Source organism: Temnothorax nylanderi, unplaced genomic scaffold, assembly GCF_030848795.1.
Source record: "Temnothorax nylanderi isolate EJ_2023f unplaced genomic scaffold, tnyl_v1.0 TNYL_tig0014_pilon, whole genome shotgun sequence".
Classification (NCBI taxonomy): domain Eukaryota; kingdom Metazoa; phylum Arthropoda; class Insecta; order Hymenoptera; family Formicidae; genus Temnothorax; species Temnothorax nylanderi.
This window is the reverse complement of record NW_027249076.1, coordinates 973,834-1,001,704: the sequence shown is the minus strand read 5'-3', so window position 1 is coordinate 1,001,704 and position 27,871 is coordinate 973,834. Positions and strand designations below refer to the sequence as shown.

Sequence of the window (27,871 nt, the reverse complement as noted above, 5' to 3'; positions counted from 1 at the left end):
AGATCGGAATTATTGACAGGAAGAGGAGAGACATTCGCGATAAATTTACATTTTATTTCTTACGTTATATTACACTATAGACAGGCTTTTTCGTTCGCGTATGTGTCTATCCTTTGGAAAATGGCAGTAGTGCTCAAACGTACGTAGACCCAAAAAAAGATGGCAGTAAAATTCAGCTAATATGTCGCTCCACGAGTAGCGCTTAACGACTATGACGCCTATATGTTCCGCATGCCAGACATCGCGTTTTGGATCACGTATATTCGTCGAGGGCGCAGGGAAAGGTGAATCGGATTATAATACATCGTACACAGTATGGTACAACTCCCATAGCGTTTAACTTTTGCCTCATTATTAGCGATGATTAGAACTCAAAATGTCCGTAACTCGCTTTCCGATTACGCGAAAGCTAAGCGGTTTGAAAGAAAGTTATGGAAATTTGTTTTGTAAAACTAAATTCTTAATCTAGACAAAAAAATTAGTTTGAAACTGTATTGCTCTCTGCCTTTTTCTTCTATTTTTAAGATATTAATTGCACGTTTTATTTATGAGCGATTAGACTTTATAATTAAATACATTTTTTCAAGTTTCGTTTGTGGAAAAAAATCCAGAGATATAATTAAGCTTTAGTGTGGCATAAAAAAAATTTACAGTGGATACTTGATGTAGCTTAAATTTCGAATGTAAGAATTAAATTATTTAATACCGAAATAAATCGTATTAATCGTAGAATAATTACACTGAAGAAACGTAAGAAGAATATAAAATATCCAAAGAGATTTACAAGTCAACGTAAAGATGGTTCATAATTTAATTTTTTACAAAATTCTTACCAACATTTTTTAAACCATCTTTTTGAGAGCGAGATTCTACAAAGCTGGTCTTGTTACTTAGATGAAAATGATAAGAGAACGAAGAAGATGAAAAATGAAGAAATTTCTTGTCGAACAATGAAAAACTTCCTCGAAATCTTTTACTTTCCAAACGACTGCTATGTCAGCAATAAATTCTCACCCTGATCTTATTTGTATCGGAAATTATCTACGTATAATTCTGCTAACAATAAGTGTTCCGCATAGCTACGTCAATTTTCTCTGTATCATTGTCATTACTATATAATATTAGATATTTGTCATTTGCTCTGCACATTGTTCGCGCAGATTCGGTCCATTTGTTTTCATTCTGCATTAGGACAGTAGGCAAGGATCGCTATAGCGATTCCAGTTAATAGAATTGTAATTTTTACATCCGATTCACACTTCGCGATCGCATTCTTTACGACGAGATGGCCACAATGTTCCGGTTACTAAAATTATACCGGCGAGATCCCTCTTGGAATATTGTTGGCACGCAGTACAGTTCTTTATTTCCGACTTTTGTCTCAGGTATTAGCGATTGTCGCCCCGAAAGCTGTGCCCTCGAATTTCCATCAGGCCCTCGTCGCGAACGTCTTACATTTCCCCATACTGCCGTATAACGAGTAATTTTTGGGTCTTCTCGCATCATATATAATGTTACACAATGACAAAGCACACTGAGACACTGCGCCAATCCAATAGAAAAACAATATCGTCGTTATTGTGCCGTTAGTATTCACAGATCGAAGAGACGTAGGACTACAAGGATAGACTCCCGTTCGTCCTCGCGGCGATTTTTTCAATCTCTCGTCGTTTTTCATTCCCCCTAGAGCTCGCTCGCTAGTAGGTAACGACGTGAAAATTAAAACTTTTCTTCCTTCCTTCGTCGATTACAAGTTTTATTTTGTAAGCGTAGTATTTCGATTTACCTAGCGACTAATCGACCGCGTTAACCGTCACGTAAATCATCTTGCGCGATCGCGGTAAAAAAACAATGACGATCATGAGTGACCGGTGGGTGGAGAGTAAGCTAAACCATCTACCTAGGAAAGAGGTGTAATGTTGTACTTCGAATTATCATAAATGTAAACTATACTATTGCAAAACTTTCGCTTACGGTTATTTGTTGCTCTAGAATCAATTAATTGTCACGCGTTGCTCTTCACTTTATTCTGCGTAATATATATCTAACGCAAGTAAAATCTAAATAGCCGCGAAAGGTTTCGCAAATATGACGGTTTGAATATTACAAAAGATTAAAATCTCGGTCTGCACGAAGATATGAAAATTTAAAATCTTTATAGTTTATATATCGAGATGGTCCCTGCGGGATTTTAAATTGTATATATTATTCCTTTGGCTGCGTATATATGTATATATGTATATATAATTACAAAAACATAAAGTTCCATTTCGCTACAATTAGATTCAAAAATTGATATATCTCAGATTTTATATCGTACTAACAAAATGTGTCCAACAAGTGTGCACGGAAATATAGAATCTATATGATTTAATTTAATAGACGATACACTTAATGGCTATATTAGGGGAGGGCTACTTTCTTCCTTAACGTTTACGGAAATCTTAAGAAATGATATTGAATCGATCGTCATTGGTGTACAAAGTTTAAATTGGAATAACATTAGCAGAGAAGAAGAAAAGCGTTTTGAAGCATCTGTTACTTAGATCAGCGTAGGGCCACCAATAATGCATAGAATATAGGTATTTATACGTGTAATAAGACAACGTATATTAATGGATATACGAGAAAAATTTAGTTGTAATTCTTGCGGGAACGAGAAACATGAATACACGAAAAGTATAATGATTATATACAATTAATGAAAACAATAAATGTGCTAAAATAATAAAAATGCAAGTTGCTGTATTTGCTATTCGATTACAGTCCGCGAAGATTAAATGATATTCACTGACTTCGCAATTTCGCGAGATATATAAATATTTAACAACCAAATATTACAACGTGCTGCGCGATCGCACTTACTCGTTGATATGCTCATGATATATTGCTCTGACTTATAAAATACGCGAAAAATAAATAAATAAATAAATAAATACGTCGTAGAAATAAATAAATAAGTCGTGATTTATGCCTAAGCGTTTTTACGGCTAAGCCCTTGGTACAAAAAACCTAGCATTAATTGAGGAAAGTACGTGACTCGTGTTTGACGGACGGATTCGTGCAAAGGAGAACCAGAATTAGGAATATATCACGTATCACAAGCGAAAATGTCGACCAGTCCAGTCCATCTGCTTCGCCCATTCCTTTCTACGCTAGAGACGCTATAATTGTTTCGGCGATAGATCTTGAAAGAATCGTATCCACATGCGCGTTAAGTCGAAGTGGCCGTTACAACTCCACTCTCGTTTGCACGACGCCGCACAATACTCGCCGTGTTAATATGCCGTCTACTTGCTGCGTAAATACATGCGCCAGTGTCGATCTGCACATGTAAGAAGCGATAGACTCAAAACTCGCAACGTGAAAGCGCTCGCTGCGCGACCGATACTCGCGCGAGGTAATTTTGACCCTTAACTGGAAAGACGACGTCTTTGTGTCGGCGAGCCTGTTCTCACCTAAATTTGAAAGATACTTTAATTGATACCTTAATACGAATTCGTAAATTAAAAATAATCGCGACTCTGAAAGATACAAGTCAAGCGACGGAGTTATTACGACGTATCGTACGTATGGCCGAACCGATCCTTTTCCGCTCGATGTCCATACTTTGCCAGTTAAGGGCAGACAAACGGATTAAAAATGTCTAAAAAGGCTTAAGACGGTCGAGCCTACCGCTTGGCGTGATCTAAGACTAGGACATAAAATTTCGTTTATCTTGAAAAATACTGTACACAAGAATACCTAAGGCGCGCTGACGCTCGTGTTCTTTGCATTTAGACGTGTATCGAAGCTGCGACTACATACGATGGAACCGATACGTTTCCGCCGTAATAAAGAGGAAAAAATGTGCCGGACGATGACAAGACTGGGTAGAGACAGGTGGAATTGATCTTTTCACTCGATAGTATCCATCCTCCTTCGGTAAAAGCGTAAAGTTGCTGCGTTCACCTCTTTAAGAACCGGAAGAAGCCTTTGCTCTTATCTGGCGGCGGTGCCATCAGCATCGGTACTTGATTTTTATGTGTGATGCGAATCTGCGCCAGAGAAATATTTTTAGGCCTTCCAGTCAACTTGCAATTTAATATGAAAACATGAAATAATATACTAATCATGTTCCATAACGTTGCAATGTATATAAACTTAGGAACAGGAATTTATACTAAATAATATTTATATAATCAAGTTTTGCGTAGAACATTTTGATAATAAGTACGAAATTATACGCTTATTAAGACAAAATCTAGGAAACTAGTGAAAAGAATGTTTCTATTTTATTTTTTCTCTGACAAAGGTTCGATAAAATTTTTCTTAAGTGAAGAAAAAATCCCGCTAATGTTTTAAAAATATTTGCCATGATTTGGAATATTTTCTGTTTCAGCTCACCGTACAAGGACCCTGCATCCAGGGTTCGCCGTCGATTTGCATGGGGAATCGTTTGCTCGTGATGATGGTGACGCTGCTACACTGGGCTAGCCTTCTGCCGGAATGTCGGAGTCCGGTCTTCACTTGTCCCATGTGCAAGCAGTTCTCCAGACCGATTACTTCTATCAGATTGTCCCCGATGTCTGCGGACAATGGGTAAGTACTCAATATTATCGAACATTTCTTCTATTTGCGACGTTCTTCTGCGTATGAGACGCAGCAGTATTATTATATCGTTCGCGGAGAACCGATTACTTCGCACTGAACTCACCTTGAATAGCGGCTGTGAGGTCTACGGAATTGAAGCTACTGGTACTGAGCTCTTTGTCAGGTCGCTTTTTTCGCTTGCCAAGGCGGTGCCGCACGTGATGTTCGCCCCAGAGGTTCGAACCCCCGTGAGTGAAAGGAATGTTTAGCAATGCGACTCCTTGCAGAGATGGGCCATGCGCCAAATCCAGAGGCGTACCGTCACACTGCAATCGATGAAATGCACGTAGCGTCACAAATTCCATTGATTCCATTGAACTGATTGATTACGGATTTGACTGTACGTATTCAGGACGATGTTAGAACAGAACCGATTGATTAATTCTTGTCTTTCCGCGTTCGGCATTTGAATCTCGATCGGCTCTACTCGACACTCGACATACTAATCCATTAACTGAATGAAGAGATTACGTATATATTAAGCCATGCTTACAATTATCTCGAGATCTTCGTGGAGATTTTTACAACTGGCAGCGAACTGCTCCGTGGTTGCGTATTCGAAGTACCACAACTTATTTTTCATTCTGCTATTAAACTTTTCGGGATTTTTTTCCCTCTCCATGTGAAACTTCACGCAGATAGCGGCGTCGACGCCCACCGAGAAATAATTGTTAATGATATTATACGGTATACTATCTTGATTCGGTTTCTTCTCGTCCTTTTGATCCACTTCTATTTGCCAGCGGTCCATCATCACTTGCGTTGCCTTTTCTATTTTCTGCGAATCGTTTAGGTCTCATGTAGTGAATTTCCACAGTGCAATTTGTTAAATAATAAAACGTCCGACGTTTTGCTGATGTATAAAAATACGAGAAGAATATATTTTCTCAGATTCTAAGTACACATACGTATATTAGAATGTATATATTATTTGCTTTACCTTAAGCACCTTGTGTACCGCTTCTCCTTCGTAACCACCGCCCCAGCGTAAGCACCTGGCAAGATCATTGCCCGTACCGAGAGGTATAACGCCAACGGCAGGTTGTTTCTCGAATTGCACACGATCTGGATAAAATAGTCGTGAAGGCAATAATTACAACATGCGGTTGTCGTCAAACGTTAAATTATTATATAGTAATCAATTAAAGCGGTATCGAAAAGCAACATCGAAATGATAAACTTATTATGCGTAATCGGTTAACGGGGAGGGGTCTATTAAAATCCAGTCCATTTGCTGGTCTATATGGTCTATATAGTCGATAAACCTATTATCGGATTTAATACGTGCACGACTAACAATTAGCACACAATATTGCAAATTTTATTACAAAGCACCACTTTTACGTGCTGCCATTGCACAATCGTTATTCACTTTACTCCGCGTTCTCTCGACGTGAATTTAATTGAATATGTCAATCGTAATTAAATCGCGATGCATACCCATGGTTTCTAAAACCCAACCGACTGTTCCGTCGCCGCCGCAACAGATCACCCTAAAATTCTCCACGTCCTTAAACATCTGCAGGCCCTGCATGGGCCCGCCGATCGCTAGATTATGGACCTGCCGAGGGTTCAGAATGTATTGAAACTTCCGTAACATTCGCTCCCCTTGCCGGCCGCCCGATTTTGGATTTATGAAAACCAAAAGCGGCTTCGTGTTCTCCCCTGGTGTAATTTGAAAGGACATAGCTGGTTGTTGATTCGACGCAGAACTACCGCAGCTCAGGAAAACACCCTATTAGATTCATTGCATTTATTTGTATGTTACAGAATTATATGGTATTTCGTTACTGTCCCGTTTGAAAGTACAATTTCTCAATTTTAATTTTTATTTTCTTAGCATTTGAAGTTTATACTTTCCTAAATCGATATGCTCGATTAATTTTAATTATGTAAGTTTTATATATTTCATTTACGAACATAATTTTACAATCCAAAGAGCTAAAATTTAATTTTACTGAATAATTAAACATACACATAAGTGATTACATTTCGACATTTCGTATTTGTTTCCTCGCGAGATGGATGTTCAATGATAGGAGATAATTAATTATTGTATTGCACACTTACGGAACTGACCGATGAGCTGTCCTGACAGTGTTTGCTACCACGTTTGCTGTCCCTCGACAATGACCTTTGTCTATCGAGTACAACGGGGCAAATTGCCGTAGGTGGAAGGATGTGTACCGCATGATCGCCGAGCGTACATTCCGCTCGCACTTGTGACGCACATCTATTGTGCAACTGCAATATTTCCGTGAAAATATTTACGTAAATAATTAGGAACATACTCTCACATTATTGCTTTAATGAATAAAACATATACATATAAATTTATTAATACGCGTAATTAAATTTTGTAATTAATCCCAAATTATAATATCTATTTTTGTTTGCATTATTTAATCAGTTACATTAAAGAATTATGTATTAAATAATTTACATTAGGTCCAATCTCTTATTTAATCAATATAAATTATTCATTTTATGATATTTTTGGAGTATTATATATTTTACTATAATCTTTCTCTTTCTCGTAGACCTACGAATATATTTTAGACCACGAATCTGTTTTAGATAATAAATATAATTAATTGCGGCGATATATTACGAGATGTTCACACATATACATGTATTGCGTCGCGCGCGCGTGTCTTGCGTTAGTATCAATTTGGGAAGAATACTCACGGTTAATTGACACCATCTGCAGCGTAAGCCGGTGATGCCATTGTAACTTTTGATCGTCTTTCTGCATTTGGAACATTTTCCGTGGCAATTACCCTCGACCCAATGATGAGCCATTGTTTGGGATGTCTTCTTGCTCTTGACATAAGTGGCTATGCAGGAGGCTGGCGCTCTTTGCACGCACCTCTCGTGCACCGTGTATTTGCAAACTGATCCGAAAAGGAGGACCATGTTAACGATGATTATTCGTATTCGTCGGTTTTGGATAAAACGCACCCGTTCTTAGAGACGTTGGTTACGTTCCTCGCATGGTACCGTTTTTGCAATCGCTACTTTGATCTAACTTGCTCTATCTGACATCGCGAGATGGAGGTAGCAATATCAAGGATTTCTTACTCACAGACGCAACAAAGCCCTTTCTTGCCGAGGCCAACCAACATATTTAGACAGAGATTGCAGTACGCGGGTTTGCTGAAATGTTTTAGCCTCCACAGATGGTTCCCGTCTTCCTTCACGTTGGAATCCAGACCCAGAAGAACCAGCAGGGGTATTGTCGTGAGGCCACCTCTCTTCCATTCTTCCAGCGACACTGTACCATCTGCGTCGTAGTCAATTTCTATCATCATATCTTGCAGAATCTAAAACGAAATTATATTTTCTACGTATTCGTCTCGTATTCCAATTGCCAGCTAGCTTCGAAATTTTCTTTCTATTTCAATTTCTTAGATTTTCTTTAATATTTTCTTCAAATAGAAAAAAACTGCTAATTGAATTGTAACAGAAAGACGATCGTCCAGTCCCCAAAATCCGAGTCTGCTAAAAGCAGGCACTATTCCTACCTACCGGTTTCAGCTCTGACACATCCCAGCCAAGATACTCCGCAACGTTCATCATTTGATTTACGATGCAGTCCATCTCCTGGATACACATGATAATGACATTAGTAACACCGATAAAGAACTGTTGATCGCGTACCGCTTTATTAATCTATTAATCTATCAAATATACCGCATAATATATCAAGATATTGATCGTTCACTCTTTGAAATTTCGCATATATACAGCCGATTTCACAGTCTCCGATTAATGTGATCTTCCGATTAAACTCACTCTGCATCTCTTTCTAACTGTCCCCCTAGAAAGAGACGAAGAGTGAGTTTAATCGGAGGATCAAGTTAATCGGAGACTGTGAAATCGGCCCATATATGTCGAATATATCCTTTTTATATACATATGTATATCGAATTTCATATACGTATGACCCTAATACATTTTTCATTAAAAGCTCGCATCTTCTTCGGCCGTTTATTTACTCTAACTGAATAGATGCGAACGAGTGAGCAGCGTCTCCGCCGCATTTTCATTTCCATCTGCTTTACCCGCGGTTCCGCTATCGGCAACGTGAATATTTATCGTCGTGCCACACAATTTGTACACCGCGATATCAATGATTTATTCAACGTGGAACTCATTATGCGGGCGATCGTCGTTTTCCCGGCATCCTTCTTGCCCGTAATTTCATGTCAACGCATAAATCGCGCCTCCGTTCTATACATATATATATGCATCAATATGCACGCGTATCTCTAACGCCTCGCTGCCGAATAACAAAGTGCATTGAACACCTGACGCCATAAACAATTTCGAATGTAAAAACGCTTATTTTGTCTTTCCGGAAACTATGGCTATCGCGGTATTTTGAAATCAATAAACGCGAAACGAGTTCTCCGCGAAAATTCTACCGGACAAAAGTAGACGCTTCTTAATTATTTAAAATTTAAATGTTGAAAGACTTTTAACTGCATTCTTGGAATAATTAATATAATGATAACGTTTATTAATGCTCCACTATTCGCAGAAAAGATTAAAAAGTATTATCATGTATGACGTTATTGATGACGCACGGTAAGCGCATATAATCAAGCAGTACTGATATAAAATGGACTGTTTTCACGTATAATAATAATAATAATAATGCATTAGCTAACTGATACTGCTTTCCGGGCTTTCAATTGCAAAGAGGTCAATGATGCGCGTCACCGAAGCACCGGAAATTACACTCGTTCTATGTAATTCACGTTGTAACGGATCGCACGGGGGTACATGTCAATTGACGTGCCTGTTATGGGTGCGGCGAACAGTATATGGAACAAACGTATTTATCCCTTCTATTATTATCAGCCGGAGCTATTCTATACCGCCGTTGTTACTTAAGCAGCAAAGGTCAATCTATTTTCGTTGAGAAAAAGTCAGTTTCGCCGGCGTAAATTAGAATTAGAATTATTTTTCAGCTAATTGTAAGCGACGGTACTTTTTGTCGCGTTTTCACTTAGCTGTTGCTCGTGTGATTATTTCAACATCGCGCACATGACACGGCATTTATTTGGTTCCCATCTTATTTACATATAGAAATGCATTGTCTCTCTAAATCTGAATCAGTGACTATTCACTGATTCAGCAGTACTATTCACTGATTCAGATTTAGAGAGTAATCGTAAATGTAGTCATAATATACACATATGACCATATGTGATAATGATAATTAACGACATTTACGCGCGCCTATTACAAACGACATTGTAAGACACAAATCTCGCACGTGTCGCTGCTTGCGTGATTATCCGCGTTAACTGACGATGTGATGATTCTTTACTCACGTTCGTATCAAGAACGCCGTTCCCATCCGTATCGTACAGCCGGAACATGACTGAAAAAAAGATTATCGAGTTAACGCAAACCGAAATTGCCGCGCAACAAGTTGCAGCTGCACTACAAGTCCAGACGGAATGGACTTGTAACAACTGTAGCAGAAAATCGAGAATGACTGTCGGCCGACACGCGAGTTCCCTCGTAAATTCTATACCTCTGTCATTATTCTCGTTCCTTTTTTTTTCTTATATGCGTTGCCTCAATTTCTCGCCGAGGACAAAATATTCGATTAATTAAAATAATTGCATTCTTCCAAAATTTCGAATCACACAGATCAAAGAACGTATTTACATAGAAAAGATTCGGTTTCTTCAACTCTCTCGTTATTTTAACATTTTTCAATATATCCTAAACGACATCTCTCATTATCTTTTTATCTTTTTGCGGAAATACCTTTAAATCTTTTTCAAAGGAGGCACGCATGTGAAAAAATTTAATAAACTCTACGCCGAAAAGCAAGCGTGTAATTTTGGGGGAAGATTAGTCTGAAGGCCTTCAGCCTGGAGATATTCACGACTATATACATATATGTATATTGTATGTACAATATATGTATATACTCCGCGAAACAATTTTTCACTATTTAATGTGCGCACGCACGTGAAATATCGCTCTGATAACGTTCTCCTAAAAACGAACGGGATGCCGTCGTGATTTATGCGCGGGCATGTTTTTTGATTATACAGGAAACAACCGTGTAATCGTTATAGCATCATTCCTGCTACAAAAAACAACGCCGTTGGGTCTGTTTCAAAGCATCGTCGATCATCCGCTAACGAATTATTCGGCATGAAAGCTGACGGGAGTTTCGCCAATTCCGAGAGATAATTGTTGTTTTGTGGCAATTACTTACATTCCAGTTTATCCTCTGGTCTGCCGGCTTCCAAGAGGGAGAGATAACAAACGATGTCTTTGAGGCTGACTTTAACGGACTGGACATCTATTGTGCTTTGCTTTCTGACAAGATGCCTCATCTCTGGAAAACAGAAATTTATTTTCAATTTGATCTCATATTAAATAACCCGCAATTAGTGTCCGATAAATGTGATTAATGCAATATTATTTATGAAATGACTCGGTTTTATACAATCATAACTCATAATTTTATAAATAAATATTTTAGATTGCATTATTTTAATATATATACATTAAATATCAGATAATTATATTTGTGTTAATAACAGTATTAATTTACAGCGAAATCCTAATTGTATTTTTCAAATATTAACGACACGATCTCAAACCGCAGAAATTATCATAACTGCCGTTTTCGTTCCAAAGCAGTTAAACTGATTTTTCACCGGGATTTTCCTTGACGTCGTATTTCGTGGAAAAGTCGCTGCTAAAGTATCTGGATGTCGGGCAAAAGTGAGAATCGCAAGACTTACAATATGATGGATCTGTCCCATATTTCGTGGAAATATCACGATGCATTCGGCCGTTAAAGTGAACGGAAAATTCGACGATGCGATTTCGGCAGGACGATCGAGCCGTATTTTTAGATAAACGTACATACGCGGACTTGATTAATTGTGTCTAAAAGTCTAAAGGACCTGTTGCTTCGACCGAGACAGCGCGATTGTCAATATGTATAAACGATGAATTGGATTTGTCATAATAAATTGTTAGAATTTAGCAACGGCTCGAGACAGGTCGACGACGTCTAGCCCGTATTTCTGGCTCGCCTATTTATATCCGAACCGCCGTGTACTTCTGCATGAATCAACGCGGCTCTATACATCGATTGGATTGCCGTTGATAAAATTTATTCTTGCTGTCACGATTTCGAAATTCGAATTGCCGGTAGACTGAAATTAATATCGACGAATTCGAATTGAAAAAAAAAAACACGCGAAAGCGATCTCTTGCTGCGCGATGAAATGGAAAAGTAACAATAGAAGGTTGATAGAAAGTATATTCTGCGTTTCCACCATATGAAGAAATACACTCATTGATATCACACCGCTTTTGAAACCCTAATTGTTATAATATTGATTCGATAATAATTAATTTAACATTAGTTTCATCGTTGAAATACAATTTATTAGAGATCCGTATTATCTATATAAAGGCACATATATAATCTTGTCTTAAAAGATTTATAACTCCGAATACGTTCCATGAATATATAATTATGTATTTTCCATTAATAGAAGAATTAGCATACGATCTTCTCCCTCCGATAATTCGATTTCTCTGCTCTTATTTTTGGACGATATCGCGCGTCTCGCAAGAATAATTTTGCATGACGATGAATAAGTTAAAAATAAATTTTCGCACGAGACGATGCGTCGCGCCAACACATGCAGTCACGCGCTTTATCCACGCGGGATCGTATACTTTTTTTTTTACGCTCGGACAATCCAATTTATTCCACTTGGAATAAATTTTCACTTGAAAATCGCGAAAAAACGTTGGTAACGACACTTGAAAAAAAAAAAATCGTTCGGTAACGAGAACGGTGACGTTCTGATCGATTGCGTACATGACGATTAATCATCGTGACATTCGGTGTTGCTGAAGCTTTGAATAAATCTACTAAATTATTTTTTATTGCCTAGTAACATTCATATTAGCTGTACTTCGAGCAGTCCGAATACTTTTTCCTCGCATTATTTTTTTCTCTCAACGTGGACAATTTATCAAAGTTTATGGGACGTAATTTCATAACCATACAATAATAGTTACCATTCGGCCTTGCTTCCATTTTAATGAAAATCTATGATAATCATGAGTAATAAGTGACTTCAGTAAATTGAACTAATTATTATTTGCGGGTTGCAGCATGGATTATGTGGTTCAGTTGATTTCACGTAAATGGGTTGACGTATTTGCCACATATCGTGAATTAAAAAAGAATCTGTAAATGTTGATTGTACGTATATACAATCGCAGAAATTTTCTTTCGAGCACTTAGTGATATTCCAGTATTTTACATGTCGAATCTTCGAGGGTTAGAAAACTTCATCTCACCTTCCTTCAGCTTCACTCCCGACACATTTGGTAATTGGACCATTTTCCCACTATTAAGAGCGACGAAAAATGGGAGACTGTTCTTATATACTGAATTATTTAATCCCTTTGTATCGCGACGTTTAACCAGAATCGGATAATGAGACTAATCCGATTGTCGAATAACGCGCTGATATAATATTAACGTGCGATTAATAATTTAGCACTTGTTGCTTCGGCTGCGACTCAAGAGTCACTGAGACGTGGTCCCAGGAACCTGGTATCATTCTCTCGCACACTCGTGACGTCATTTATACCGGATGATACCGGTGGTACAGCTATTTCGGTGACACTGGCATGTGTGCATGCGCTACGCAAACTTGTCTGTATGCCACGCGAATAATTCGAAGCGCGCGCTGTCCCAGTCCCACTCTGTGCTATTCGGGATCGATACGATAGTAGATTAGGAGTTAATTAATTATAAGGAAACACGAAATGACATTAGGTCTGTGCCATCTTTAGCGGCATTTTTTTGTGCTTTCCACATTTGAAATGGCATAAATGTTGGTTCATAGAGAAATATCGGACCGAAAATACAGAATATCGAAACTATTACAGAAATATATATAGAAGATGTAAGTTGGTTTTATAAGATTTTATCACTGGATATTGGTGAAATCGTTGAATTTCATCACTAATGTATTCGAACGAATCGAATTTCTATACACATCGACCGAAGCAATTTTTCCGCTCTCTATTCCTGTCCTCTTCATATGTTTTTCACATGATGTATTTTACGACCCTTTTTATTACGAAGCGTGCACCTGGAGGCGACTATTCATCTTCCGATTCATAAAAGACGAGATCGAGTCTGAGACGCGGCTTAGCTCAGTTCAGCAACAATTTCAAAATGCCTCGAGGGCAGCCTAGCGCTATCGGGACATTCGTCATACACTCTCTATGTATTTTCGGATCATATTTGATGTTTTCCTTGCATTTTTCACGAGCCACGTGTACCGAGAGGCGTGCGCGCGCGCGCGCGCGCGAAAGGCTTTAACTCGGGATTTCATCATCTCCGACGATGTATCCCGACGCGGAAGAGCACGTGTTTCTCGAAAAGACGATAAGATCAGACCCGTTCTTCAAACAGACCTGGAAATAGAACCGGACCGAGTTTTCTCAATCGCGTATACAGTCCCCGGTACGTCATGACATTTCGTGAAGATCAACCCGTCTCTCGTTTCTCGGCGTACGCGGATTGTCGTGTAAAACCAGAATTTAAGACAGCGATATCCATTTCCTGTATCTCCGGTAAGGCGCGCGCAAAGTTTACGGGCGCGATCGATGGCACGATCGCCGCAGACGTGAATAAATATTTCCCTTAAAATCCATAATGTAAGCATGATTATTTCCGTCACTTACCGGCGCGTCTTCATTTAGAGCAGACATAAACACACCGTGTGTTGACGTCTCGCCCGTGTAATTTGAATCGATTACTTTTTAACGTGTCACGCGCGTTGGAAAATTGACGGAACTAATCTCTCCTTGATCTTGGGCCTTCTCGACCAACGAAGCTATTGAGTTTCACGTGGAGAGCTTTAATCAGATTAATCATCGAACGATAACTTTTTCTATCAGCGATATGAATATTTCTAGTGATAGAATCACTTAGATATGTATCGAGTGAAGTATGAGATGTGTTTTGCGTGGATAAAAATAACGCGAAACGTCATGACAAAACTCGCGGAAGCGACATAATGAAGCAAAGAGATGGTTGCGTCGATATCGTAAAAGCGATATAAAGGGCGGTATATATCCGCACGGTATTGCGGTCGCTATTTTTTTCGATTACGCTGACTGTCGCTCCGATGTGGTGAAGTACACTTCTGAAAGAGATGTCACGTCCCTTCGAGCCGTAATTCATCACAGCATTTACGATCTCAGGTTTTGTTTGGGAGAGAGAGAAAGAGAGAGAGAGAGGGGGGGTGGGGCAGAGAGTAACGCGCCACTGTAAGATCGATGGCGACTGAAATGGACCCTTTGTCATACCGCTACGGCGCGATCTCTCCAACAAAAATGAATTCTGCGTCGTGTACCGAATTTCACGGATACGCGAGCTCACGTACACCGGAAGAGAAATCTTTTGAGCGGCACGATCTAGCATCCTTTAATCCCGCATAATCCCCACGTGAAGCCGTACACAGCTGCTCGAGGAACTTTAATGTAGGATGTGCCTCGAGAAGGAGCTCTCGATCACGAAGAACCGATTCTTTATCGAGAGCTTCTATGAGCGTAAGCTTCAAGTATCTGGACTGAAAAGAGATGAGAGAGCAGGTGGAGATTATATATCCAAGGAATATAGAAAACGGAGGCTTGTCAAAAGGAATCGCGCGCGCGCGTGTATTGAAATTAGTTAATTTAGTGAGGAATATAATTTTCCGAGTTGATGAAGGCAGGATGGATGAAAAATATAGCGGAAAGATTAACGCTACGACCGGGAAAGAGCGTACAAATCCGAGCGGAAATCTATATCCTGCAATAATCTCTGGTGAAATACAGGATTTCGTGTTTGCGAACAGTATTGCGCTCAATGTACCGTATGTATTGGATTCAGGCGATTGCCCCTACCTTCCAATTTCCCGTTGTTGACAAGGAGGGAATTGTTCGACTTCCTGGATGAATTACGCGACATTTGGCTTTGACTTGGACTGCTGTCCGTGCTCTTCTTCTCTAGCACGTCGTGACAGCTGTACGACGTATGGGTGACCGTTAACATCGGATGCACGCTTCCTGAATCGTCCATGTGGTTGCGTGAAACACAAGAAAAACAAACAACATGATCGATTGGCTCTGCAAGTTGATTTTGCTTTTCTATGCGAAACGCGCGGCGCCTTGAAAGATTCATTGGCTAAATATTCATTACCCGATAGTCAGAACATCTAATGTTCTTGGGGGGGCTATATTTCGTGTCTTCTGAGAAACACATCTGTTTACACAGGGTGTCCCAGATCTCCCGCATTTTATTTCCAATAAGGACAGAGGACAGATTGTGCAAGGGTTACTCTATTTTTGAGCAAAAATGAGTAAAACATTTTTTCCCATCTTGTTCCGTCTTTTCCTGATAAATACAATCGTCTACAATGTTATATTTAGGAATTAAAAATATACGCACGAGATATTTTACCATGTATGTTTTCATAATGTCTCTATAAATCAACTCGTTAAAGAATCATGAGTCGATATTTACAGTTAGAGCTAATTTATTTTAACGAACGATGCCGTCAGCGCTTAAAAGAGCCTTTATTCGAAGGCTCCTTTGGATCGGATCGATTGTTATTCGTCCGCCATTTCGAATCAAACAATAGCATTCACCGATATGTGATGCAGGGTAAAAAAATTCCAACCATCGGAATTGTCATTTCCCTTTTGCCTGCTGCTGACCTATTTTGTCCAATCGCAAGAGTATTCGTTTACCGTAAAAATACAGCCTCAGAAACGGAAGGCTCGAACGCAGCGAGCATAAATCGGGAAGAAAAATATTCGCATTAAAATAGTATTGATATAGAGACCATTTTGTATTGGTTAGTTCGTCGACAAGCGCATCGTTACGATATATTTATGTATCGTTACAATACTTACAATTTGGGTCATAAAAAAATACGGTTTATAGGAATAAAATGATATTAAATATTAATTTAATTTTTGTCAAGATTACAGGAAGATTTTTGAAAGTAGATCACATCCTAGTAAAATATATAGCAGAATGATAGCTTATTTTTCCACGTAACCCTTTAAAAAGATGCGAAGAGTTTACGTTGTATACCTATATTTCACATTAACGGATATAATGAACTAATAATTTAACTATCACGAGGTAATGAGCTGTCGGTAAACTAATTGCGGAGTATACTTTACCCGTTCGCGTCCTCGAGGCTTCGCTTTCCGTTCTGTGATGGCCCAGCGCCTGCAATTTTTCCGTAATTCCGTGAATTTTGTCGGCCAGCGAGGATCCAACATGACTCTCCGTGGAAGTTCCGCCTGGTACGCCGGTGCTATTAACGTTACTGCTGGAAGTCGTGTGCGATGTAATTGCGGCGCAGGCGGTTGTCGAGGTTAGCACGGCCATCTCCTGGGAGCCAACAAACGCGGATAATACGCGGGCTTTTAATTCCCGGCGCGAGCATCTCGTTTACGAGTATCTCTTATTGTCGTTTTTTATGCCGCAAGCGCGCTCGCACGACGCGACACGCTTTTCTGTCCCCAACGTGATACTATTGCGAATACAATACGCGTCTTGGGTCGGTGTAATACTACTTCGTGGTGCGTCTTTTTTTTTCTTTTTCCTCTTTTCTTTGCGGCCAATTTGCGCTCACGGCTATCTACTCGCAGCGACAGCAATATCAGGAACCTTTATTAATTTGAACATGCGATGATACGTACTTTGAAGGCTTTGCCGTCCACTCCGCGCGAGCCCTTCTTGACGAATGAAAGGAATAGATGTCGGCATAATTCATCCGGTGTATCGATCTCCAGATACGAATTCAGGAATTTGCGGAAACCCTCGTAATCGATGTCCTGAAACAGCCGAAAAGAAAACGCTATTTACTGAATGTCTTTACAAAATAGGAATTTTAACAACAGATTAAAGTAATAGTTTAATTTCTATGAAGTGTTATCTTGACTCTTGTCTATTTTGATGATATATATATTATCACTGAGATTTATGATTAAAGCAAAACTTGATATATTTTTAATTGTGCATATATTGTATATATATTTAAGGACGTTCTCCGGTCCTTATACTAGAGAAAATCGATTTTCTTAGGATTTTCTTGAAACTGTGAATATACGTTAATTTAGGTGTGCTTTATGCGTGGTATAAATTTCAGTACCTCTTCCGGTATAAAAAATAAAGATACTGAGCCTCAAAGTTTCAAAAAAAAATTTAATTTTAATTTTTTTTTAGTTTTGGCATTTTTTCCTTATAGAACTCGACGAGAGGAGCAACTTTGGTCCTCTTGGCCAACCTCGTATCTCTTACCGTTTGGCCTGGAAAACCTTTTCATTAGTAAAAGTTGAAACTTTGAGGCTCAGTATCTTTATTTTTTATACCGGAAGAGGTACTGAAATTTATACCACGCATAAAGCACACCTAAATTAACGTATATTCACAGTTTCAAGAAAATCCTAAGAAAATCGATTTTCTCTAGTATAAGGACCGGAGAACGTCCTTAAGCTACTATAGTAATAACTTAAAGTAGGCGGATCAAAAATTAAACGAGTTGAATTGATCGAATTTCTAAATCGTGTTTTTTTTTTACAATCGATAGTTACAGTTAAAAGTATTTCCGTCACGATTACCACAAAAAAAAGTCGTCGTTAATTAATCCGATATACGTAAGCCTCTGCTTCTCGCATTCATTTCGATTCTATTCGATCCAAATGAATTTCATTCGACGGAAGATTAAAGCCCAACGAAACGTGACGCTTCTGCCGATACAATGGATCCCGCAAGGTGCACATTTCGCAAATTGACTGATTACAATTACACCCGGCGACGCGTGTTTGGATTCCGCACGTTCTGGATCGATAGTATTTAATGCAATTAACTATGCTCCGTTGATTGCTATTCACGGAATTCGTTTCACGGAAACTGCGCGCGCTTAGGCCATGTCTTCCGAAAGAGAAGTCTTTCCACGAAACTATATCCCAAGTTTTCAAATGGCACTAACGTTCCCCAAATGCATTCGTCGAAACGGAAAGCTGCATACAATTGCAATGCTGCGTACTGCTGCTGCTATAGCAATTATTAAAAGAATGAAATTGAATCTTTAACAAAAATAAAATGTTTTAGAAAGTTCATAGCTGAGGTTAAATAATAATGAAACGATTGAATGAATTACTTTATATAAAATGATTATTGAGTATCTCTTTTGAGAATATAGTGCGCGTCTCGTGAAAGAAAAGCAATGATAAAATATTGAATTTAAACAACGTCCATTTTACTAAACAAAAAGTCTATCGAATGTATTTATTGGACAGAACGCAAATCAATTATCTTTATCTTTATATAACCATCGCTGTCTATAAAATCGATTGTGATTGAATAAACGTATAACGCAATTGTTCAATGACCCAAAATAATTAAACATGAAGTATGTATAAAAATGCGAATTTACTGTTGACTTTATACTCATTACACACGTGGATCATTATAGATAATGAACTAGTCAGAAAACAAATTTACAAATATTTACAATGTAGTCAGCTGCATATATTCTGTAAATGTGCACAGTGTCAAAGTGAGAACTAAATTGCAGCATAAACAAAGTTACATTGTACCGGAGTCAATAAAATGTCGGTCACCAAATGTCGAAAGTGTACCTAAAATCCACGCAGCCAGTTCATTCACTTTAATTAAAGCAGGAGCCAATTAAGCTGGATGACGTTCGCTCCCCGGGTAGAAAATTAGACAGAAAAGCGGCGAAGTTACGGCGTCGCACAATCGGAGCCGAAGTTTGCGTGCATCTTTGCGTGAACTTTTCTGAGGCTGACTGAAAAAAATGGTCAATTTCGGAGACGCACGGCCTACATTCGCTCGACCGAATCTACATGGATATTGGGTCTATCAACCACGGGCAAGTGCCCCTGGTAGAAATTTATTTGGTGCTGTGCTCCACCTTGTAGAATCCGGTTGGGATAGGAATAGCAGAATGTACGATTCAGTACAGAGGTAGGAAAAAAGGAGATTATTTTTCGGCCTGCGCGACTTAATCAGCAATTTTCCGCTCGCATTAATGATCAACGAGAGTCGCATTGCGTTCGATCTATTATTCATGGTGAATTTTCCAAAATTAACGTTTTTTCTTTCAACAATAGGGAGTTTTTGCAATATCATCTTTCAGATACAGTTACCGTGTCTGAAAGACGGTATTGCAAAAACTCCCTAATAATCCGTTTAAACACGCAAAAATATTAAAATCAAGAATATTTAATGAAACGGCTTGTCAGTGTAAATATATCGGTCAACTTAACTCATGAATCTTAAGTATATGCATATTTCACAGTGTATAATCGCAACTTTTTAGAGTGCTTAATTAAAGTCGAGCCAAAAACCAACAGTCTCGTTGAAGATGAGCTCTGTGAAATGTTAACCTAGTTTCGAGTTTTATTTGAGTAGGTTTGAGAGAACCACTGTGACATTTATCGATACTCCTAGCCAAGGACGCAGGGCGTCGCCTTTTACCTTCTTTTGCTCCGTTAAACCTGCGCTATGAACAATAAAGTCGCAAGCAGAAAGTGGTTGCAAAGGGCGCGGTTCGTGCTAGGTCGTTGTAAAACGAACTTCATCATGAACATCCGGCAGGATAAACAGAATTATGAAATTATATTTTGTTTCCATCTTTTTTCTATCTGGCGAAATAAAAATTCTTGATTCGATACGTTCTTCCTTGCCTCTCTTCGATTAACAAGTTGATGGTAATCGAGAAACTGCGAACCGTTATTATTAGGCCGCTGTTATTATTAAGAACATCTTGCTTCGCGTGATAAGTCATTCTTCCGTTCTAATTTGCAAGATCATTGCAAGTTCTCGCGGTATTGTGTGGTAAATTAAATGGAAATTCTCTTCGACCTTACTTTGAACCTAAGTTTTATAAGTAGACTCGAGTAACTTCGAAAAGACTTCATGTTTCTTGTAGCGAATATAATTCACACCATTATACATATACGCGCAATGGTTCAATCAATAATAGTAAAAATGGCTTTATCTCGTTTGCAATAAAAAGTTTGTAAGCATATCTATTTAATCCTACTTATTTTAATCTATTAAATTTTATTAGATGCATTTACAAAAAATGTAACATATGACAAATGTAACCAATTATATCATATAGATAGAATAATTACGATCTATGTGTTCGTATAATATTTTATAAAATAATAATTGTAATTGTAATTATATTACAATTTTGTTCACTTCTCTTACTGAATATATTCGTTCTATATTATTTCATATTCTGATACAATTTTAAAAGTTCCAGTTAATAGTTCCTTGATAATTCTCTGTAGTTCTTTTCTTTTTTAATGAGGTTTGATATTTTTTTATCGGCGAAAGAAATACGAAAGCAACAGTAGATTTTTGCTTGATCTCTATCGAATTTTCACGTGATTTTCCTACGTCGGCGAAATATCTGGTTTTACTACTGAGCCGTTAACGTGCATGCGTCTGTTGGCCGTAATCCTATTTTGTGCATCAATCCCGTAGCTATAGCGCATGTGGTCGAACGTGTTCTATTATCGACATTCTGCAACTAAAATGATTTAGCTTCAGCAGCCTACGATATATTTCTAACTAACTAGCCCCCTTCATATTTTTATCTTGCGGTTTAACCATATGTGAGCTTGTTACGGGCACTTGATTCGAAATATTCAATCAGTTCAACTACAATTCACGCGCTGCGCATACGTTTCAAGTGGTTCATTTGGAACTTTTGAAACGGAAGCTTTTGAAAATCATAATCCGAAATGAAAGTTAATACTGACGCGCAAATGCAATTCATACGTGCTTTCAGTGATTTAAATAAAGCTACATTTATTTGATACACACCGATAATTCAAATAACATTACTCGCTTAATAAATTCTAAAGCATATTAACATGGTCCGGATACAGAATATAGATCGTGACAGTTTTCAAACATGCTACATTTGATTAAATAGAAATTAAAACTTAATTTTCCAGCGTACAACTTTGATAACTTAAGAATTCTATTATCAAACGTGAGAAATAGATATAACTAATTTTCTCTTCGTAATTATACGATACTTTGATAATATCGATAGTTGCAAGATTTTTAATGACACATGCGCTTTCTTACATAATTGCAAATGTAATTATGTAAGATGATATAATAACAAAAGCATGCAAGTGGTAGAATTTTCATCGATCCTGAAAAAACCACATTATGTGTCGAGGGCGTCGTGGAAAGCATCGCGCGTTTACACGATCGCATAATAAACCGTTTTATGAAATAAAACACATCCGCTAACCGAGGAAATGTTCACATGAATGGCGCAGGAGGTGGCCATTAAGCTCTAGGGACAGAGCCGCTGGGGTGGGGAGGAATCGGAGAGGGCGAAATTCGAAGGGAGAGAAACGAGGTCATCCTGAATGGTCACGTAAGGGAGTGGTGGTGACGTCAGTGCGGCGGTGACGTCACCGTGATGGCGTCATGTAACTCCACTGGAAAAATAGGTCGCAGAGGGTGAGAGCGAGAGAGAGAGAGAGAGAGAAACAGCCCGACGCATTTCCCGTTCGTTCGATTACGGTACTGAGGAAAATGTGTGTTTTCAGTTAAGTGAAAACGTGTCATTTCGAGAATGACACATTTTCTGAGATTTCGGTCCCGGACGACAATCCCTTGAAATTATTTGGAAATCCTCAACGAAAAAAGCAATATAAGTTCTTACTTTCGAGATAATTGTCCTGTCTAATTTATATGATGTAATATTGATTTAGATATTTTTGTATACTTCAACCACATATCGACTCCTTAATGAGAGTAAGTTAATTAATTTTACGTGATAATTTTAACGTGATAATCAATAAAGAGTTGTTAAGATTTTAGTTTGAAGTTTACCGCTATTAAAATATTCGATATTATGACTGTACGAGTAGTAGAAGAGGGAAAATCTCCTCATGAAATTTTCATTACGAGAGAAACTACCCCCGCATTCGTCTGAAAATTAATGATTGACAGAAATGGAGCTTAATATAAAACATGTATCGGTTTATTTATCGGCGTCACGGTAATTTTTCGAATCTATGGCACATCCGCGAAACATCGATCGACTTACATGAATAATTCATAAAACGGCATTTGCGTACACTTTGATCGCGTTTAGCGCACGGCAGTATCGACGGGTTTATGTGTACCCGGGCGGCTGTGTAAAATAAAAATAAACACTCCCGCTAACAACAACGCGCGAAGCGCTGTCGTTGCGGAATCCGCGCGCTTCGGAATCCGCAACCGCATTCTTCCCGGATCGAAAATAGGTTCGAAAACACGAGCTGACGGTATCACGTCACCTAAAGCCCGTCACTTGTTCACTTCATCCTTCACGTCGATCCAGCAAGCACGCCGCGGATTGTGCTTGCTTCTCGGCTTCGCGTCAAAAGTGATAGCCACGCATTACTGCGTTGTATCGCGTTGCCATCATCATTCCGTTATTCGGTTCTCAAGGTGTTATTCTTTCACGCGGAAAGTATCAACATCTTGAAAGTCTCATTACTTAACTTATCTCGTTACGGCAGGGCGACGTAGTTTTTCAAATAACGATCCGATGTACACGGTAGATTTAGAGCGCCACGGCTCGTAATAGCAGCAACTCTTAAGTATGACCCTCCTTGGAGATAGGGGCAATTTTACAAGCGAAGTAATCCCCCGGACCGATGCGAGGAAGTTACGATTATTCTTTACTCACTCGCCTTCGCCTTTATCGCCGCGCCGTAAAGTTTATCGTCGGATGTACGGGATGTACCTTTCGATACTTCCAGTTAAAGCGAATTGAATCTATAACGGCTGATCGTTGTCCGCGTTCGAGACACGGGTCGAGCTTACACGTGTGAAGGGTACTTACGAGGGGTTTGAGCGGTGCGCGAAACGTATATACACACCGACATCGACACCCGTGATCGCGATCATTCGATAGGAGGTCGGGTCGCAGTGTAAACAATTTAGGCATCAAGAATAGCTCAATTGTCCGTATGTACCTGGTTATAAGAAGATCCCAAAGGCTGCTCTCGAGGCGGGGTGGCTTCAATTAAAAGCTCTTACGGTAGGGGGATCCACACCCTGCTCAAACATAATAAACTTCTCACCCTCACCTGTACAATCCTCGCGATCAGGATATATCACATTACACACATTTTTTTACGCGCCTCCTTTGTATAGACGCGGCATCTTTTACGCGCATATAAACGGCCATTCCTGTAAGTCATGACGCTCGCCATAAAACGAGCGTATATTTGTGGTTTAATAACTTGTCCGTCCTCTTCTTTCTCCCCTACCTTATGAGGTTACGAATAGGAGTGTAGGAAATGAATAAGCTTTAACTGTAATCGTATTTTCGGAAGTTATCGCCGGATAAAGTGATATACTAACTTTCCTAACTTTGTTAATGTACTATCACTGCGAGGACATTACGTCTTAAAAGGTGATGAAGTTATAAGATTACGAGTTACGATTGACCGATTAAATTTGATATTCGTCTTAAATAATTTCATAAATAAAGTATTACCTTTCTTAAGTACAGGCATTGTTAACTTGCAATAAGCTTATTTCAAGTCGGATAACTTCGAAGCAACAATCAAAGCAATAATGATACGACTATACAAGCAAATGTTGTTCTATGCGGATATTTCAACAGCGTAGCGCAAAGTCAATATTCCAAGGTACCCAGTATGATCACTAATTAGCATAACAATTTTCTTTGCTTAATTGAAAGCGAACTTTAACTCGGAGTCTGTTTCTCGTTACACAATTCGCGTTCGTTCTTATAAGTTTACTCGCTTTTCTGATCTCTCCTAATTCGATTTGACGTAGTTTGCACGCAAGAGCATTTTACATAAAGAGGGGGGGCTGGCTGGCTATCTCTCCTGGTTCTATACCAGATTTATATCCCTCGCGCCCCGCTTGGGAACTATAAAGTTCCATTATCGTGTGAGACCGCTTCTCTGGGTCATTGTCTTGCGCCAAAGCTCATAACGTTGTCCAAGTGTCGCATTCTATAGAGCGTGATCGTCGAAGTATATCGGATAGCAGTTTCCCTAATTCAATTTGATATAAACGCCGATGCGTATCCTTTGTAGCAAGTCCGTCGATGTCTGGGCAACCAAAGTTCGTCCAAAGTAAGGCAGTTACTGCGGCAGCTTGCCGCTGAGACCATTTATTTCTGCATAGCACACCGTCGGGAAAGGGAAGATAATACGTTCACCGGGAACAATTTTGTGCGTCGCGCGTCGTGTTTTCATTATCTACTTCCATTACGTAAATCGAAGGATTTGTGTGTTGAACGTCCCACTCTATGCATAATGAGATGTTAATTCTCGTATATTTGACGACGTTGAGATACTTGAGATTGAATGACCTGTTATCTCCATGTTAAATGCGAATTTAACTCTTATTTCCTCAGGGTACATTTTTAATCAGACTTTTCCTAACGTATATTGTCCGCTGCGACTAAAACCAACTTATTCTTTTGTACGGAATAATGTGCGGAATATTTCTGAGCTAAACTTCTTTGTTATTGCCTTTTGTCTTAAGATTGTCCTAAGATAAAAATCCTAATTTGGCCCTTATTAGCACCTCTTGAGGTGAAGCATTATCAAGCAAAACTTCAATTTTTATTATGTATCTCGAGTATTACTACGAATTAATGCTGCTTTTACTTAAAAAATTTTATTTTCATCAAAAATATCTACATACTGGATTTAAATGTACGCGACGGATGGATCGTCGAGGTTAATTCCAAGTTTTAACATTTTAACACGGATATCGCGCTGACTTTGTACGGAAATACTGTAAAGCGCTTTTGACCTGATTTTTTAGTACGCGGTCTTACCACGTTCGTTACACGTTCGTTTATCGGAAAATTACGTAGAATATTTATGTTGAATGGCGAGAGTTAAGCTTTTCTCGCAGCTAAGTTTAAATTCGAGCCTTTCCTTGCTCATAAAATCTTAACGAAATATGCATTTTATCTGCTTTTTATCTATGGCACACGCGTAACACGTCATCCTTTTAAAGAACTATTCCGCCAAGATAGAGAAAGAGACTGAATTTCTTGCCGCTAAACTCAATACCTCCCACAAACTCCGCACGGAACGGTTGAAAGTGGAGCGAAACGAAAAATTGGGAGAAAGATTATGAAATTCTTCATAGTTATTTGTTCGAGTAATCGTTACAAAACAGTTACAAACAAACTAACGCGACATTTTAATCTTCGAAGTCAAAAGATTAATGTTCCGGCGCACCGTTACATTTTCCTTTTCTATTGAATTTCCAGCTTACACTTACAAGTTATAAGTAGTACGTTCTAAAACGACATTTAAACTTGAGATACGGTTTGCGCTGCTAAATATGAAGTGAGAATGATGACGTTTTACTGCACCGCGGAATTTAAAAAAATTATGCATTTGGGTAAATGCATTTATATATGCGTGCAGGAATGCATTTTTAAAGTGTGCGGCTTTGACATATTTATGTCACCACCTGTCTGAAATGAATTATAACGAGAGTAATTGTTTCACTTTTCATACTTTTGTCCAGATTAAATAATCCATTCGCGATGAATGTTCGCTAAGAATAGCGTGTTGGCATTTTCGAGAATTTCGAACTGCTCCGCACACATTGCTGCGTGAAAAGAAAATCAGATACTGATCTTAAGCGATTTTGAAGAGCAAACGTTACAAGTTTGACGTCTTCACGTTAACGCTTTTACATTGATATGTAAATTTGTATTCAAGAGACCGTTATCATCTCGTTCTTTGTCCTGAATTAAACAGCTTCTTGGAAATTTTTCTTAACGCAACGGGATCTCGACTACACTATCTATTCACTCATCATTGTAGAAAAATTCCAAGATTAACAAGTACAGTCTCTTGGAAATTCCTGCGTAAAATTTTGGCAACGATCCAATTCTTACTTAAGCTACTTGAAGCTCAAGTAGTATAAATCAAGTTACACTCACAGGCATTTAAAGAATTCTTAAAGAGACAATGAATATACATGAGACTCAAAGACTATTAAGACAATTAATACTATGATCTCCTGAACAATGTTCATTAGTGTTTGACTAATTACATGCAGTATTCATTAATAATTACGATGAATAATATGGCATTTTTCGAGTAATTATACACCCTAAAGATACATTAATTTATGTAGAAGGAATTAATTATGCGAAACGCTGAAAAAGTCGAGTGAAATGATAAAGCTTACGCGATAAAAATATAATTTGTTTTCAACTACTGTGGACTTGTGTCATTTAAACCACGTCTCATATTTATTCATACACCTACGTAATGTTGCGTTTACTAGCGAATATAACTAGGGTACTTTGGTGCAGGGATATAATAAACCATGTTTTTCTCTTATGCAATTCACGCTGGTTTATCGGACAGTTCAGCGACACTCATACCGAAGTGCGTAACGTGAAAAGGGAACAATACGCGTGAATATTATACGCTCGATTCCGTGAGTATGACAAGCGAGTATACATCATCTAAATATACAATACGCCGCGCGCCGGCCGGCCGATACCCCTGAAATAGCCGCGCCCGCTGTGTTTGTTTCTGCAATGTCGACTATGTCGTCATACAATTCCATACGCACTTGATGCGGTTGTTTGTTTGTGCGTAGGAGCGCCATTCTCGCACGCGTGTGAGGCACGGGCGAGATGATAAACTGTGCGCGCGTGCATAAACTTGTAAGGAGATTATGTCCTTGTACGACATATTATCCAAAAATAGTAAAAATTCCGATCGTGAACGGTTTTCCCGAGGTTGCGCGGGAAAAAGGCAGAGAAAGTTTCGTAAATATAGCGTTGAGTAAAAAATACAGTATCGTTAAAGCGAGCGCGCTTTTTCTATGAAAGCTAATTTTTTTTGTGTATATTTATGAGATTTTTTTTAACGAGTCCGCGATAATATGACAAAATGCATACGTTATTAAGACTTTGTAGGAATTAATTGAAGCTATTTTGTCTCGTTTTATACAGCACGCTACTTACAGTAGTTAATGAAGGTATAAGTCAGACACCAAATAGATAAATCTAAATTGGATGCAGATAAAGGTTATACAAAAGGATAAAGGTTATACAAAAATGTCAAG

At 38.6% G+C, this 27,871-nt stretch overlaps 1 protein-coding gene across 2 annotated transcripts in view; it reads right to left on the bottom strand.

Annotated features, from left to right (window-relative positions):
* Window positions 1-33: 33 nt before the first annotated feature.
* The window catches only part of LOC139768123 (diacylglycerol kinase 1-like), an 88,817-nt gene continuing 60,979 nt past the window's right edge, over window positions 34-27,871 (bottom strand). The window contains exons 4-18 of one of the 2 annotated variants that reach the window (XM_071698008.1): window positions 17,419-17,553; window positions 16,894-17,107; window positions 15,607-15,768; window positions 10,880-11,002; window positions 9,975-10,024; window positions 8,161-8,235; window positions 7,718-7,955; window positions 7,321-7,526; window positions 6,703-6,876; window positions 6,073-6,367; window positions 5,573-5,697; window positions 5,126-5,410; window positions 4,697-4,898; window positions 4,387-4,568; window positions 34-4,037 (exon numbers count right to left, since the gene is read on the bottom strand). In XM_071698008.1, the coding sequence (XP_071554109.1) occupies window positions 3,948-4,037; window positions 4,387-4,568; window positions 4,697-4,898; window positions 5,126-5,410; window positions 5,573-5,697; window positions 6,073-6,367; window positions 6,703-6,876; window positions 7,321-7,526; window positions 7,718-7,955; window positions 8,161-8,235; window positions 9,975-10,024; window positions 10,880-11,002; window positions 15,607-15,768; window positions 16,894-17,107; window positions 17,419-17,553 (2,556 nt within the window). In that variant the 3' untranslated portion in view covers window positions 34-3,947. The remainder of the gene's footprint in view (window positions 4,038-4,386; window positions 4,569-4,696; window positions 4,899-5,125; window positions 5,411-5,572; window positions 5,698-6,072; window positions 6,368-6,702; window positions 6,877-7,320; window positions 7,527-7,717; window positions 7,956-8,160; window positions 8,236-9,974; window positions 10,025-10,879; window positions 11,003-15,606; window positions 15,769-16,893; window positions 17,108-17,418; window positions 17,554-27,871) is intronic. The other variant, XM_071698009.1, reaches the window with a different exon arrangement.